At 42.1% G+C, this 17,561-nt stretch overlaps 1 protein-coding gene and 2 pseudogenes across 1 annotated transcript; all 3 read left to right on the top strand.

Moving 5' to 3' along the window:
* Positions 1 to 6,869: 6,869 nt before the first annotated feature.
* On the top strand, positions 6,870 to 8,822 carry LOC127102713 (deoxyhypusine hydroxylase-like; annotated as a pseudogene).
* Positions 8,823 to 8,910: 88 nt separating this feature from the next.
* On the top strand, positions 8,911 to 10,150 carry LOC127130205 (uncharacterized; annotated as a pseudogene).
* Positions 10,151 to 13,848: 3,698 nt separating this feature from the next.
* On the top strand, positions 13,849 to 17,151 carry LOC127102703 (uncharacterized). Its single transcript, XM_051040051.1, has 3 exons — positions 13,849 to 15,504; positions 15,565 to 16,053; positions 16,156 to 17,151. Exons 1-3 carry the CDS (start codon positions 13,849 to 13,851, stop codon positions 17,149 to 17,151), a joined length of 3,141 nt encoding a protein of 1,046 aa, XP_050896008.1.
* Positions 17,152 to 17,561: the final 410 nt, after the last annotated feature.

Raw genomic sequence — 17,561 nt, 5'->3', positions numbered from 1 at the left:
GTCGGTAGTTTCAAATGTAAACGCTAGCCATGGGCTAGGCTTCACCGACTATGACCTGACATCTGAGGGCAGGAATCACAACAAAGCTTTGCATATCACAATGGAATGCAAAGGGGCGGTGCTTTCCCATGTTTTGGTTGATACAGGCTCTTCTCTGGATGTTCTTCCAAAGAAAGCCTTAGTGAAGTTGGATTACGATGGCATCATCCTGAGGCCAAGTAATTTAGTTGTGAGGGCTTTTGATAGCTCTAAGAGATCTGTCTTTGGCGAAGTTGAGTTGCCAGTTAAGATTGGACCGCAGGTGTTCAAGAGCACCTTTTATGTGATGGATATCCAGCCTGCCTATAGCTGTCTGCTAGGTCGGCCCTGGATTCATGTTGTCGGTGTTGTTACTTCTACTCTCCACCAGAAGCTCAAATATGAACTAGAAGGTCAGGTCGTCACTGTCTGTGGTGAAGAGGATATTTTTGTTAGCCACCTGTCTACATTTAAGTATGTGGAGATGGATGGCGAGATGCATGAGATGCTGTGTCAGGGCTTTGAAGCCATAAACATCAGTGAGGTCGCGCCCAAAGCTGTCTTTTCACCTATGTCTGAGAAGGTCGGGACTTCTATCTCTTCATATAAGCAGGCTGTTGAAGTGGTTAAAGCTGGTAATGCCCTAGGCTGGGGCAAACTTGTGGAGCCAGTCATCAAAGAAGACAAGTTTGGATTGGGGTATACTCCGGGGTCTCAGAAGAATGAAGTCGGTACTTTCTCCAGCGGGGGTTCGGTTCCTCCCCACGTCGTCAATGCTGCAGATGAAGACAAGGCTAACAGCGACTGTGACTTAGATAGCTGGATTCGCCCGTGTGTCCCGGGAGAAAAGCTCAACAATTGGTCGTCTGAAAAAGTCGTCCGGGTTACTCTACTGAAAGAGTAATTTTTATTGTTTTCCTTTTATTACATGCATAATAAAGTCTTACACCTTGCCCAAGGTGTAATGACTCATCTGTAGGGCCATCCATTTAGTTACATTTCGCAATTATTTTCATCATCAATAAAGGACAGCTTTTGCAAACAATTTTGTGTTCTCTTTCTTTCGATTATTTTTATTTTTACACGAAAAAACAATAAAAATGGCAATGTTTCTTTTTTGTTTTTTTCCAAAAAACCTCGTTCTAAGGTAAAGCATGGTCCTCCATCATGCAGAGATGATCACCCGGATCTCACTGCTAACGACACTACTATGGCCAAGTATGACTTCGATAATCCTATATATCAAGCCGAAGAAGGAGTTGAGGAAGATCGTGAATTGCCTGAAGAGTTAGCCAGGTTGTTGAAACAGGAGGACCGAGCTATTACACCTTATCAGAAGGTGATTGAGACCATCAACATTGGTACCGAAGACGACAAGAAAGAGATCAAGATTGGGGCCAGTCTACAGGCCAAGGTGAAAGAACAGTTGACTAGTTTGCTTCGTGAATACGTCGACATCTTTGCTTGGTCCTATCGAGATATGCCAGGTTTGGATACAGACATCGTGGTGCACAGGTTACCGTTGAATGAAGACACGCCGCCAGTGAAGCAGAAGTTACGCCGAACTCATCCTGACATGGCAATGAAAATCAAAGAAGAAGTTCAGAAACAGTGGGATGCAGGGTTCCTCGCTGTGGCCAGTTACCCACCATGGGTTGCCAATATCGTACCAGTACCCAAGAAGGATGGCAAAGTACGGATGTGCGTCGATTACAGAGATCTGAATAGAGCTAGTCCGAAAGACGACTTCCCATTACCTCACATTGATGTTTTGGTTGATAACACAGCTCAGTTCTCCGTATATTCTTTCATGGATGGTTTCTCCGGTTATAATCAGATCAGGATGGCACCGGAAGACATGGAGAAGACGACATTCATCACACCATGGGGTACCTTCTGTTACAAGGTCATGCCTTTTGGGTTGAAGAACGCAGGGGCAACGTACCAACGGGCTATGGTAACACTTTTTCATGATATGATTCACAAAGAGATCGAATGCTATGTCGATGATATGATTGCCAAGTCCCGAACAGAAGAAGAACATCTGGACAATCTGCAGAAGTTGTTTGAGCGTCTGAGAAAGTTCAAGTTAAGGCTGAATCCGAACAAGTGCACTTTTGGAGTGCGAACTGGTAAGCTGTTAGGTTTCATTGTAAGTGAAAGAGGAATAGAGGTAGATCCTACGAAAGTAAAAGCTATTCAAGAATTGCCTGCACCTAAAACAGAAAGAGAGGTTCGTGGCTTCCTGGGCAGATTGAACTACATTTCAAGGTTCATATCTAATCTTACAGCCACATGCGAGCCATTGTTCAAAATGCTGAGAAAAGAGCAAGAGGTCAGGTGGAATGATGATTGTCAGAAAGCCTTTGAAAGAATAAAAGAGTATTTGCAAGAGCCCCCGATTCTAATGCCTTCAGTAGAGGGAAGACCGTTGATCATGTACTTGACGGTGTTAGAAAGGTCAATGGGTTGTGTGCTCGGTCAGCATGACGAGTCAGGTCGAAAAGAGCATGCAATATACTACCTTAGCAAAAAGTTTACCGACTGTGAACAAAGATACTCACTGCTCGAGAAAACTTGTTGCGCTTTGGCATGGGCTGCTCGCCGACTAAGACAGTATATGTTGACTCACATGACTCTATTGATATCAAAGATGGATCCAATCAAGTATATTTTTGAAAAGCCAGCGCTTACCGGAAGGGTTGCTAGGTGGCAAATGATACTGACAGAGTATGACATCCAATACACTTCACAAAAAGCCATCAAAGGAAGTGTCTTGTCAGACTATCTTGCAGAGCAACCGATTGATGATTACCAACCTATGAGGTTCGACTTTCCTGATGAGGACATCATGTTTCTCAAATCGAAAGATTGCGACGAACCACTCCCGGAGGAGGGGCCTGACCCTGAATCCAAATGGATTATGATGTTTGATGGGGCGGTCAACGTCAATGGTCGCGGAGTTGGTGCAGTATTGATCACGCCGGAGGGGGTTCATATGCCATTTTGTGCCAGAATAACTTTTCCCTGCACCAACAATGAAGCCAAATACGAAGCTTGTATCCTAGGACTTGAGGAAGCCATCAACCTACGGATTAAAACCCTGGATGTATACGGGGATTCAGCTTGGTCATCAATCAAACCAATGGGAAATGGTATACACATCAGCCGCATTTGGTTCCTTACAGAGACTATACGAGAAGATTGTTGGCTTTCTTTACTACGGTGAAGTTGCATTACATTCCTCGTGAAGAAAACCAATTTGCTGATGCTTTGGCTACCTTGTCTTCGATGATTAAGGTGCTACGTTGGAACTACGTACCAAAAATTGATGTATCTCGACTTGATATACCCGCCTATGTGTTTGCTGCCGATGCAGTATCTGATGATAAGCCGTGGTATCATGACATCAAGCGTTTCCTGAAGAGTCAAGAGTATCCAGCTGGAGCATCTTCAAATGATAAGAAGACGTTGAGGAGGTTAGCCGGTAGCTTCTTTCTGAACTCGGATGATACGATGTACAAGCGAAATTTCGACATGGTCTTGCTCAGATGTGTGGACAAGCAGGAAGCGGACATGTTAATGCAAGAAGTACATGAGGGATCTTTCGATACCCATGCCGGAGGACACGCAATGGCTAAGAAGTTGTTAAGATCGGGGTATTATTGGTTAACAATGGAGGCAGACTATTGCGCATACGCCCGAAAGTGTCACAAGTGCCAGATTTACGCAGATAAAGTGCATATCCCTCCAAGCCCATTGAATGTCATGTCGTCTCCTTGGCCTTTTGCAATGTGGGGCATTGATGTGATTGGCAAGATCGAGCCGACTGCTTCCAACAGCCATAGATTCATTTTGGTCGCTATTGATTACTTCACCAAGTGGGTGGAAGCGGCATCCTATGCGAATGTTACGAAGCAGGTGGTAGCCAGATTTCTGAAAAGAGATATCATCTACAGATACGGAGTTCCCGAGCGGATCATTACTGATAATGGTTCGAATCTCAATAACAAAATGATGGCAGAGCTTTGTCGGGACTTCAAAATCGAGCATCACAATTCTTCCCCTTATAGGCCAAAGATGAATGGCGTTGTTGAGGCAGCTCATAAGAATATTAAGAAGATTGTGCAAAGGATGGTGGTAACATACAAGGACTGGCATGAGATGTTACTGTTTGCATTACATGGGTATCGAACTTCAATTAGAACATCCACCGGGGCAACACCTTATCAGCTTGTATATGGCATGGAAGCAGTTCTTCCGGTTGAAGTCGAAATTCCTTCTTTGCGGGTCCTGATGGATGTTAAGCTGGACGAAGCAGAATGGGTCCGTTCTCGATACAATCAGCTAAGCCTAGTTGAGGAAAAGAGACTAGCAGCTATATGCCATGGCCAACTATATCAGAGACGGATGAAGAGAGAATTTGATCAGAAAGTGCGCCCTCGGGAGTATTAAGTCGGTGAATTGGTACTCAAAAGAATTCTTCCTCCCAACACAGATCACAGGGGCAAATGGACTCCGAACTATGAGGGTCCATACGTGGTTAAAAGGGTTTTCTCTGGCGGAGCTTTGATGCTAACAACCATGGATGGCGAAGACTTCCCGTCCCCTGTCAACTCAGACGCAGTTAAAAAATACTTCGCATAATTGACCCGCTGGACAAAAGAAAAAGAGTCCAGGCAAAAAGGGGCATCCCGACGAACCAAAAAAAACAACAACAAAACAAAGAGGTTCGGGCAAAAATTAGGGATATATAAAAAAAGAAGAAAATGTACACCCGGTGAGTCGAAAACCCGAAAGGGCGGCTCAGGCAAAAAAGGGTATCCCGGTGGATCGAAAACCCAAAAGGGCGGTCCATGCAAAAGAGGGAATAAGCGAAAGACTGCAATCTAAGTTCATTCGTGTCATATCACCGTTTCATTCAATCCGGCAATCTTCGAGGGTCAAAGATCGACTAATCATCCACTTCAGAAAGCAAGATGAGCAGAGCGTCTTGAGGTCATACGAGCCATAATGTCATACCCCGATTTTGGTCCTGAACTTTTGTTTCCATCAATCATTCATTTTCTCTCCTACTCATGACCATTTCATCTGGTCACGAATCTATCCACCTACACGGATTGTTTAGACATTGCCACTACTTGCCATTCCATGATCATTAGATTTTTACCTCTCCATTTGGCTTTAGATGTTTGATACATTTTGATAGAATCAATTGGAATGTCATTCTCATGTCTAAATTCAATCCATGTTTTGTCTCTCATGGAACATCATTTTCCCTTTCAAGGAGATTTTCATCTATATACCATCTTTCATTTTCATATATCAAGGTCAAATTTGCATTCACATTTTTATTTTTTATCATGTTCAAATTTGCATTCACAGTATTTCATTCACATTGGAAAGTTTCCATTCATCCATACACAATTTCATTCATGTTACAATCATTTCATTCATGTGCAAGAGTTCCTCACACTGCCATGGAAACTTACAGAAAATCCATTGAATCTCATTTTCTACCGTGTGAGAAAACTGGTAGTAGCATTCAAGAAGAAGTTGAAACATCCATATACGATACTGGAGAAGAGTTTGGGTGTGAAGATGTTGCATATGATGAAGATGAAGGAGAAACCAACACTTATTATTTGCCTGGTACCTATGAAAGTAGAAGATCATTGAAGTCAGTTCAGAAGAAGCACAAAAATAGGATAAAGGCTTACACTCAAAGGGCGATTGAAATTGGAACTAATTTTCCTTATGCACACTATTCAACTGGAGCTCATCCGTCTGTACTATCTGGAAGTAGGTCTGCTAATCTAAATGTTGGTACGGTTCCAACGAGACGCCTGCGTACAGCCTCTCGACATCCTAAAGTTGATCAGATTTTTCTACATGATGTAAAAGTGGTGGAACAACTGATTGATTTGGTTTTATACATCCTTACTGCTCTTAGCACCTACAGACAGGAAGATCATGCTTTTAGACTTACGTACTTTCCGCATTCTGCTCTCCTAGCATGCAGTTTACATCTAATAACAGGGTTTATATCAACACAGTTTCAAGATATTGCCAATGTTCGCTGCTAGACTTCACAACCTACAAATTTTAATTGCTATGTGAGGTTTACTAGACATACCCTCATGAAAATGGTTTTTGTGACCCCAAGACCTCGCGGCAGATCTGCAATATATAGTATGGCACGTACACCGTATGCCAGAATTTATCCAACCTCTACTCTCAAGGGTTGTGGGCATGCTGTTCAAGATGAGCCTTCATCTTCAACTCAGTCTGCAATAGATCATAGCATGCTTTCTGGATCTACACCAGGGGGGATAAAGCGTAGAAATTTAGTAGTAGATAATAAGATAGGATTTGTTGGTCCTATACGCTGAGTCCGTCATAAGTCTAATCTTCTATAGGCTCCAGCTCACCTCTTTCTGGCGCTGTATCTTTGTGCAATCCATTCAATTTGGTTCTCTCAGATCAAGACTTTCGAAAGGGCTTTAGTTTCAACTCTTATGATATACGACTTCTGCTCTTGTTGAGATGCATCGGTACTTAATAATTGCAGTTCCAGAAACTTTTGTTGCTTTGGATTGTTTCCCTTTGCCATCCTCTGTAGTTTCACATGCAATTAATGATGGCAATTTTGTACCAAAAGCAATTGAAGCTGCAAAAAAGATAAAAAAAAATGTTGCAACCATCCTTATCTCCTCGACCCAACACTGAGTAGTTTGGTCACTAGAGGTCTGACTGTTGAAGAACATTTAGATATTGGAATAAAAGCAAGTGGAAAATTGTAACTTCTTGAAAAGACCCTCTTTGAAGCTAAAAGTCGTGAGTTAAGAGTGATGCTATTATTTCCGTCTAGCAGTGGTTCTGGACCAATTGGAAATATTCTGGATGATGTTCTCTGTCAGAGATTTGGAAACAATTTCTATGTACGATATGGTAGAGGTTACATTCTTTCAAAGAAGCAAGCTGTTTTGGCCGCATTTAATGATAGAGAAAGTGGGCGATTTGTTTTCTTGATAGAGAGCAATGCTTGTATCCCTATCATTAAGTTGTCATCTGTGGATACTGTTATATTATTTGACAGTGGTTTGGACCAGCAAAATGACTTAAAATGCCTACAAAAAATGTCCATCAGCTCAAAGTTCAATAAGTTGACAGTTTTGAGATTGTACTTATACCTCACTGTTGAAGAAAAGGTCTTAATGCTTAAAAAAGGAGGGTATAACTCTTAACAGTAGCGTGCAGTTGATTAGCCAGAGTACTAATCACAGCCTGCCAATAGATTGGTGTCCTTTAATACTGCTGTTTGTTTTGCAATGATGGACATTAGCAACTTCATGCAATTTTATGTCGTTGACCTGAAAAATGACCAGGTTGAGAGGAATGTCTGGGTGGTTGAGATGATTTGCAATCTAGTAAAAAACTTGCCTCCGAATTCCCACGGTGATGCGCTTATGTCAATGGGTGTTAATATTTTGGGTGTCATGTTGATTGGTTCTCCATCTAATGTTACAGCAGTTGCTCTAAATGCAAATCTATTTGATATTACTTTGCAGACTGTTGTGTTCAGTGTAAGCAGTAATGACTTATCAAGTCGGCCATGATTGCTTTCTGGCAGACTAGCTAGAATGCTCCTAATTGACTGTGAGCAAAACAGCAACTGCCACCCCTTGACAATATCAGTGTTGGACTTCACCATAGAGTTGATAAACAGGAGAAAAATCGGCTACAAAACTTGAAGAATGCCGCCAAGTTTGGGGCTTTACCCAGCCATGTTCAGTTGGCCGCCACATCTTTGCCCATAACAGGAACCTAGGCAACACTAAAGAAAACTATTAAGGATGAGTTGGGCAATGTAGCAGGAATTGCAGCAACTGCCACAGCTAGCGATGGGAAATTTGACAAGAAATTGCCAGGAGAAAAGCCTGCACAACATAAAAGAAAATACCAAAAGTTCTTGCTGGTAGTAGAAGGAACAGGGATCGGATCATTGGAGAGGGGCAAACTTTGCTTGAACTTGTTGATTATATTTCAGCTATGAATTCAAAGTTCAGTGAAGCGACAATGCAGGAGATCATTAAGATGGCAACGGCAAAATTGTTTCAAACTCTATCGTTTTCGAATCATGATGGTAAGAAGCGGAAGCACTTGGCGCTATTGGATCGGATAGTAATGTTTCTCTTTTGAAGCGAAGTTTGGATTCTGATCCGGCTCAAGAGGTTCGAGAGACGTGTGAATTGGCTCTTCAACGTATTCTGAATTTAAAAGATGCTGCTGCTGCGGATGATTCGACTGCACCGGATATTTCTCCATTTATGTCTGTTGATCCTGCAGCACCGACCACGTCTTGATCTTCGGTGGACCAATTAAGGGAGTTACTTCTTGATGAGGAAAAAGGGATGTATGAGCGATATGCAGCTCTTTTTGCACTTCGAAATGACGGTGGAAACAAAGCCATTACTGCTATTATTGATTCCTTGGGTTCCAAGAGTGCTTTACTAAAACATGAGGTTGCATATGTTTTGGGCCAATTGCAAGACAAAGCCGTTTCGGCTGCTCTATCCAATATACTTAGAGATGTGAATGAGCATCCAATGGTTAGGCATGAGGCTGCTGAAGCTCTTGGTTCAATTGCAGATGACCAAAGTGTAGCTCTTCTTGAGGAGTTTACGGCAGACCCGGAAGCTCTTGTCTCACAAAGTTGCCAAGTTGCTCTAAGCATGCTAGAAGCTGAAAGATCAGGGAAATCTTTTGAGTTCTTGTTCATGCGCAATCCAACTGTGGTGTAAATATTTTCTTATGTTTACACATTTCAATAATGTTAAGAAATGAAGAACCTGCATATCCAGAAGAGAGTGAGATTCAGAGTTTGATGCAATGAGTTTCATCCACTTGCTCCGATCACAGTCTCGCAGTCGCTTTTCTTCGTTATCAACAAACACTCCTTCAGTGTACCAGTGTTTTAGGTCCTCCACATGCGGCTAGCCAATCAGTGCTAATTCAATATTCAAAACACAGAACAATGTGATACCAACATATAAGACTTCTTCCCAACTTGTTGCTTCTCAAATAAGATGGTTATCTAAAGCTACACCAACTGAGGAGGACAAGATTAGCATTGGACCTGCCAGTGGAAGACAATTTGAGGAAGGAGACAAGGAAACCGGAATTTTCTACTATGGCCCAATCTCAAGTACCATAAAAAAGGTAAAACTTATGTCCCTCTCAAGTTGCTGCCTCTCGGTATCTCTCAGTCCAGTCATAACCTTCATGACATCCCCCGACAGTAATGTCATCCTAAAGGGTGCAGTGGCATCATCTGTGATACTCTTCAGTGCTTCACTTACCGCCATCCTTCACTGGTTCGTCAGCCCTTACATTCACAAACTCCGCTGGCAACCCGGTTCGGACAGCTTCGAGATGGAGATGTTGTCATGGCTGGCAACACATATCCCAAAGACTATCAAGTTTTCGGATATTCGTCCAGCAGATACCAATAGGCCTTATGTGACATTTAAGGCTAATGGGAATTTCTATTTTGTGGACTCAGAACACTGTCATAATAAGGCACTTCTGGCTAGACTCACACCACAAAAGGAAACTCATGACTCTGGTTTCAAGAACCTTGTATGTGGAAAGAGTGTGCTGATTGACATGAGCGTAGTCCATAGCATTCCACTTCATCACCGTGAATTTCTCCTGCAAGAAACAAACCGTTAAATGGTGCTTTAAAGGGAGAGAAAAATGGCGACCGTGGCCGATATTGGTTATTCTACAGCCATCAATCTGACGTCTGCAATTATTTTCCATTTGGCATTTGCAATATTGCGACTTCAGCCCTTTCCACCGGTTGCTTCAAAACCTGCGAAGAAGTTACCCCTCAATGCAGTGACATCAATAATTGATGGCTTGAAGAAGTTGTATGTGGAGCGGCCAAAACCGTTGGAGGTTACTGATCGATTCAATGATTTTGTATCTCCCTTATTGACCAACAGTAATTTTGATGCTAAGCCAATGGTCATGCTTCTCGGTCAATATTCCACAGGGAAAACAAGCATTGCATTGCATTTTAGTCCATTCGTTGAATCCTATCAAACCGTTACACGATCCACGTCGAAGCCACTGCGACACAAACACACAAAATCAGTTAACTCCAAAACAAATTTTTCAATTAAGCGAGTTACAGTGGTGAATTGTTTCTTACCAACAGTGAAGTTTTAGAAATGAAGAGATTTGAGAAGGGGACCACAAGCTGGAATATGGACAAAATTCAAAATCTCTCCCAGTACAGACACTTCCCACTACTCTGAGGAAACACAGCAGAGAGGAGATGAGTCATATATAAGAGAGGCCACTGCTCATGAAAGGGGGGAGAGCTGAAAAACCCTAAGTTTTTGGAGAGGATTGGCGGCTACCATTCAGAAAAGAAAAGGAGAGAATTGAAGGCAACGCTTGTCTACATTCACCTGTCGAGCTCGCCGCAACCGGTTAGCTTCCTTTCCGAGTTTTATTTCTATGTTTCGATTCTGCTTTGCCTCCTTCCGAGGAAACCATGATTGTGTTCTGATTCGGTTTCATCGAAGCCTCCATGTTTGATTTAACAATATCGTCGCCATGTTTGTTTGTGATGTTATCTTGCTGTTATTTCAATCTTCATGAAATATCCCGTTCTTACTGGATGGTCTGTTTGTGTTTGGTTTTTCTTCCATTTATACGTTTCCAACATATTTATCCTTCTTCCATGCCATTTATGACATCAGTGGGTTAGTGGTAGAAATGGCTAGGACATTGTTTGGTAAACCTCAGGTCCAGGGTTCGATCCTTTTACCATTTTTTTTATTATTTTAAACCTTTCATTTATTTTTTTATTTTCTTTCTCTTTTTTTAAAAAAAACACTTGTTGATTTTAATGTTTTTCCTTGATTTATTATTTAAACATCGATTTTTTAATTTATGGATTTGACATTTTTCTTGTTATTTATCCATGATTATTTTTATCGATATAGTGATAGTATTTCGCCGCGTTTTGACTAATCACAAATGACATTTCAATTGTTGTAAATATGTGCAAACCGGCTTTGAGCATATTATTTAGGTTTTGTGTGTCCCTCGATCTCCATCCGTGCAAATCCCGATTTTACCTTTTTTTCGATTTAACTTTTAAAGTGTATTGTAAATATAACTTGTTGTGTTATTTTCTTCACATGGCTTACTCTTGGGCCTTCTTACAATGAGACAGTTCTCTTGCACTTACACTCATACATTGCATTATTTGTTGTTTGGGCCCGATTTAATTATTCCAGTACTTCGAATCCCCATTTGACAAAATGTACCCCACTCCCCCGATGTGTAATAATTTTACTGTTTTATTTCTTTATTGCTTGACTGTTTAGTTAGCCACTAACATAAGAATAAAATCAACAATTTCCAAAAAGATCAAAAATAATGACTCGATCCAACGTCGAGTATTTTCTCAATAAACAAATCAATCCATTTCTTCTCCCCATTCCATTCCATTTCTTTTAAAAAACTTCATCAAATGCTTGATCCAACGTCAAGCCATTTTTCATAATAAAAACTCAAAAAATATTAATTCATATTCAAGACTTTTCAATAAAGATGGAAATGGAACGTGGTGTATACCGCGCACTCCTGAGACTAGGATTCGAGATGGATATCTCGCCGATCCTAGCTCTCGCCATCATCCAAATTTATCTATTCTATTTCTCTCAAACACTCATTCAAATCTTTCTCAATCGCTCATCAAATGCTTGATCTAGTGTCAAGCCATTTTTCATAGTCAAAGCTCAAAATACTTAATTCCATTATTAAACACTTTTCAATAAAGATGGAAATGGAACATGGTGTATACCATGCACTCCTGAGGTTAAGATTCGAGGCGGATGCCTCGCCTATCTTAGCTCTCGCCATCATTTAAAATTGTCAATATGGTTTCTTTAAACCCTTTCTCAATCAAACCTCAAAAAACACTTAATGTTTATTAAACATTTTCGCAAATAAGATGGAAATGGAACGTGGTGTATACCACGCACTCCTGAGACTAGGATTCGAGATGGATATCTCGCTCATCCAAGTTCTCGCCATTATTCAAAACACGTCAAACCAATCAATTTATTTTCTCGCCGCCGTGCGATTGACCTCTTAAACCTTTTCACAAACGAAAGGTACTTTGTTTCAAAACAATGCAAGGCAATGTTTTTCCACCTGTTTTGGGTAGTCCAACAATGTTTTCGTCGATTTGACACAAAGTAGCTTTCGCTAAAATCGACCAACAAACAAACATTTTTGTACCCAGAACTACGTAAGCCTTGATTTCTCTGTTGAGACACGTAGGAGCAGGACTTGTAAATCTTGTCAGGCCCACTAATAAAAAACTTAGGTTTAGTCCTTCATCAAAAATCCAAAAACATTTCTTCTCTCTTCTATTCTTTCTTTCCTACCTAATAACTTGAAAAGCCTAACATTTCAAACTAACATTAACGCACACAACTAACCTAATGGTTCCCGTTGAGTACAACGGACGTGAGGGGTGCTAATACCTTCCCTTTGCATAATCGACTCCCGAACCCTGATTTGGTTGCGACGACCAATAATCATTGTCGTTCTTTCTTGGGTTTTATCGATATTTCCCTTTTCCTTTTTAGGAATAAATAAAGTTCGGTGGCGACTCTGTTCAGTCCATCATTTGCGAGCGTGCGATTGCGCTTCGCTAGGTCGTATTCCCATTTTTTCATATGAGGTACGACAGATGGCGACTCTGCTGGGGATCATACCCAATCCCTAAGTGAGTCAAGCCTAGTTAGGACGTTTGTGTGCCTTTGTTTGTTTAATTGTGTGGCTTTTCTTTATTGTTTTTATTATCTTTATTGTTATATTGTTATATTTGTTGTATATTGGTTCTATTGTGATTATTGGTGCTTGGAAATTTGATTACAAACCATGTGGGAAAGACTCTACACCCGAGTCTAGAGTGAAGAAACATAAGATAGGACAATGGTTGAGTAGTACGGACTCCCGAGGTGAATACTTCGTAAGAGTCGGTACGAGAACCTCACTTAGAGTAGATTCTTTTACAAATATTATCGCCCGAGGTGTATACCTCGTATGCTTCGATGTTTCAAAGGGGTCCATGATTCTAAGAACCTTTTAGAACATTTAACCTTTGGCCAACTAGAAATGATGGTTGCATAGTATGGATTCCCGAGGTGAATACTTCATAAGAATCGATACGAGAACCTCGCTCAGAATAGATTCTCTAGATGGAATTGACGACCGGAAAGTATTTTCCGTAAGCGTCAAACATTCTTTTGAATCCATGACTCTGAGTACCCTGTCTAGAACCGAGTCGATGGTTGCGTAGTGCGGACTCCCGAGGTGAATACTTCGTAAGAGTCGGTACGAGAACCTCACCCAGAATAGATTCCCTTGATGGAGTTGATGACCGGAAAGTATTTCCCGTAAGCGTCAAACATTCTTGTGAATCAATGACTCTGGGGATCCTTTGTAACAAAGCCTTAGATCATACCCGGTGAGAACCCCGTTTTGGAAAGCAATCAAATTTATCCATACCTCGGACCTTTGAACCTATCCAAAAAAAACATTGCATCCATCCATTCATTGCATACGCATAAAAAGCAAAACTTTTAGTTTGAACCAAGAGTTTTGCAAACAAAATGCATCCATACATGCATTCATACATTTTCAAAAAAAGAGTCTCACTCCGCCCTTTCTTCCTCCAGTTTCACGCTGAATTTTCAACACCAGTATAATACTCGCGCCAGAGCAAGACAGAGAATGGCTGAACAAGAACAAGAGAGCGCCCGAGTTAGAGCCGAGTTGGATGAAATCAAAGGAGGCATGTCCCAGATGCGAGAGATGCTGCAAGCTTTAACCTTCAGGTTTGAGGTTTCACAAGTGACCGTGATTTCAGAGACCACGGGCCCAGCAGTAGAAGTCCCACTTCAGAGGTCGTTACCCTCAACCCTTCCTCCATATGGGCTACCCTATGACTTCGTCCCCCGAGCGGAGGTGGTGCACGACATGGGGCAATCTGTCCAACAAGCCGTGCCATTACCGGTTTACACCGACGCACGTCTAGTCATCCATACTGTGGCCCCACCAGCTTCCTATGCTAGGCATATTCCTCACTATGAAGATCAAAACCACATGTATCAGACTGTCGACTCAACCGTTGCTGGTGACGAAGTAAGGCTTGAGGATTTCAGAGAAGTAAAGGAGAACATGCAGCTCCTCGAGAAGAAGTTTCGAGATCTAGAAGGAGACCACGTCTTTGGATCTGCTGCCAAAGAAATGTGCCTTGTATCCGGGTTGGTGATTCCAGCAAAATTCAAAACTCCGGACTTCGACAAATACAAGGGGCATACTTGTCCAAAGATCCATCTCATCATGTATTACCGAAAAATGGCTGCACACGTGGAAGACGACAAGTTGATGATCCACTGTTTTCAGGACAGCTTAAGTGGAGCTCCTTCCAAGTGGTATTTGAGTCTAGATCAGAACAGGATCAGGTGTTTCCAAGACCTGTCAGACGCGTTCATAAAACATTACAAATATAACATGGATATGGCGCCTGACAGAAGACAATTGCAGAGCATGTTCCAGCATGACAAGGAGTCCTTCAAAGAGTACGCTCAGAGATGGAGGGAGCTGGCTTCTCAAGTCGAACCACCTCTTTTTGAAAAGGAATTGGCTGAACTGTTTATCGACACGGTCCAACCTCAATTCTACGAAAAGATGGTTGGAAGTGCTTCCCTGGGATTCTCGGAGCTTGTTGCTATAGGAGCTCGCGTTGAATATGGTGTGAGAAATGGAAAACTGGCGGCTGTAGCTGGAACTTCAAATGCTAATCCAAAGAAGTTCTCTGGAGGGTTTCCTAGAAAGAAGGAAGGGGAAATAAATGTTGTGACTGCTGGTCAAGGAAGAGCTCCTCCAAGAAGGAGACCACAACAATATCCACCTCAACAGTATGTTCAACAACCAATTCCCTATCAACAACCCATGTATCCCATCCAGTATGCTCCACAATCGTACGTAGCTACTGTGACGCCTGCATTCAATCAACAACCTGCTCAGGCTTATCAAGTGCCTCCAGCTTATCGACCAACTCCAGTTCAACAACGTGTTATGGCTCCTCCAACTTATCAACAAGCACCAGCAGCTCCTGTTTATCAACAACCGAGAGCTCCAGCACCAAGGCAAAATGCTCAGAACCAGAATAAGAGGCAAGGGGAGAGGGCGACCTTCAATCCAATTCCAATGTCGTACACTGAGCTATATCCCTCCTTGTTGCAAAAGGGTTTGGTGGTTCCTAGACCTATGGGACCTCCACCTGGCTGTCTTCCTCCATGGTACAACCCTAATGCACATTGTCCTTTTCATGAAGGTGCCCCCTGGCATGACTTAGAGGGTTGTTACGCTCTGAAGCATAGGGTTCGTGAGCTAATTGAGAGCAAGATCTTGTCTTTTAAGGACATGGGAGCGAATGTGAAGAACAATCCTCTTCCTCCCCATGGAGATCCTGCAGTAAACGCCATCGAAGACGCCTCTGTTGGTGTTACGGTTGATAAGGTGGATGATGTAAAGACTCCTTTGGCAGCATTCCATGCTCGATTGGTGGAAGCTGGCCTGGTTAATGTTGATCATGACAACTGTGAAGAGTGTGCCACACACCCAAGAGGATGTCAGGTGCTACGAGACAATATCCAAAACATGATGGATGAAGGAGTGCTTCAAATATCCAGTGTTGTGAAGAACGAAGACGTGTTGGTAATTGAACCTTGTTTCAATTTACCCGAACCAGTGGAAATCCCTTACTATAGCAGAAAGGTGGCGCTTGTGAATAGTAAGTCGTCGCCTTTGGAAATATGTATGCCCACGCCTTTTCCGTATGAGATCACCAAGGTCGTGCCTTGGAAATATGAGATTACTGTTGTGGATAAGGTTGTTGAAGGAAGTTCAGACGCTGAGGTGACAAAAGCTGTAAGTGAAGACGTCACCAATATTGCAGGGATGAGCAGAATGACCCGTAGTGGTCGAGTCTATACGCCCGAATTCAATGTGACTCCTTAAAGGCCGGCCTAGGAATCAACAGTTGTAGCTCCCACTAAAGAACCCGAAGTGGTTCAATCCGAAGATGATGTGGAATTCTTGAAGTTAATCAAGAGAAGTGACTACAAGGTTGTGGACCAGTTGCATCAGACACCATCTAAAATCTCTATTCTATCTCTGTTATGGAACTCTCAAGCCCATAGGGAGGCTTTGTTGAAGGTGCTTGCACAAGCTCATGTAACACAAAGCATAACAGTAGACCAATTTGATGGGGTGGTTGCGAACATCACAGCTTGCAATACTTTGAGCTTCAGTGGAGAGGAATTACCTGAGGATGGACAAAATCACAATCGTGCCCTCTATATCTCGGTAAAGTGCAAAGATGATGCTTTGGCAAGAGTTTTGGTTGATACCGGATCTTCTCTGAATGTTATGCCAAAAATAACACTCGCCAAGTTGTCTTATCAAGGACCAGCTATGAAGCCCAGTGCCTTGGTAGTGAAAGCTTTTGATGGTTCCAGGAGAACCGTGATTGGAGAGGTGGAACTGCCCATATTGATTGGCCCTCATGTATTCTCGATTAATTTCCAAGTCATGGATATTAATCCAGCGTATTGCTGCTTGTTGGGACGTCCCTGGATTCATGCTGCAGGGGCAGTCACCTCCACTTTACACCAAAAGATGAAGTTTGTGGTGGACAATCAATTGATCATCATCTCTGGGGAGGAGGACTTTATGGTTAGTCATCTTTCATCCTTCAGATACATCGAGGCTGATGAGGACGCTTTGGAAACTTCTTTCCAAGCTCTTGAAATAGCCAATGCCACTTTTGTGGAGATGAAGGACCCTGTTGGGAAAGCTTGTTCATCTTCCGCTTCTCTGAAAAGCGCAAAGTCTAGCATTGAAGGAGGAAACCCTGAAGGTTGGGGTCAACTTATTGATATTCGTGAGAAGCATGATCGCTTTGGTCTGGGATATGTGCCTTCCGCTGCGAAAGGAGCCCGAGTCCCTGCAAAGGACAACACCTGAAGCATCCAGGAAGTATTCCTTAGCACAGGATTCATCCATGGAGATCAAGTCAATGCCATTGAAGACAGCACCGAAAATGAAGATGAGCCATGTTTGGTTTACTGGTGTGAGACAACTTTGAACAACTGGAAGGCGGTTGAGATCCCCGAAATTTTTCCTTTGTCAAAGTAATAATTGTCGTATTTTTCCTTTCAAATCCTTAGCTCTACCCAAGGCTAATGGATCATGTTGTAGGGCCCCTTTTCCATTTTCAAATAATCATTATCAATGAATGAAAGGCATTTTGTTAAATTCTTATTATTCATTTACTTAGCTTTCTCATAAGAAAATGGCAATCTTTTCAAAAACAAAACAAACAAAAAACTTTTCATTTATGCATCTTTTATTTTTACTTTTTCTAAAAATCAATC

Source organism: Lathyrus oleraceus, chromosome 1 (assembly GCF_024323335.1).
Source record: "Lathyrus oleraceus cultivar Zhongwan6 chromosome 1, CAAS_Psat_ZW6_1.0, whole genome shotgun sequence".
NCBI classification, from domain to species: domain Eukaryota; kingdom Viridiplantae; phylum Streptophyta; class Magnoliopsida; order Fabales; family Fabaceae; genus Lathyrus; species Lathyrus oleraceus.
The sequence above is the reverse complement of the archived record's forward strand: the minus strand, read 5'-3'. Positions and strand labels throughout refer to the sequence as shown.

Excerpts from the sequence above, each read along its gene's own strand:
- LOC127102703 (XM_051040051.1), top strand. The coding sequence starts at position 13,849 with ATGGCTGAACAAGAACAAGAGAGCGCCCGAGTTAGAGCCGAGTTGGAT. Across the intron at positions 15,505-15,564 it reads GTTACGCTCTGAAGCATAGG|AACAATCCTCTTCCTCCCCA; the intron begins GTTCGTGAGCTA and ends GCGAATGTGAAG. Across the intron at positions 16,054-16,155 it reads ACGCTGAGGTGACAAAAGCT|GAATCAACAGTTGTAGCTCC; the intron begins GTAAGTGAAGAC and ends AGGCCGGCCTAG.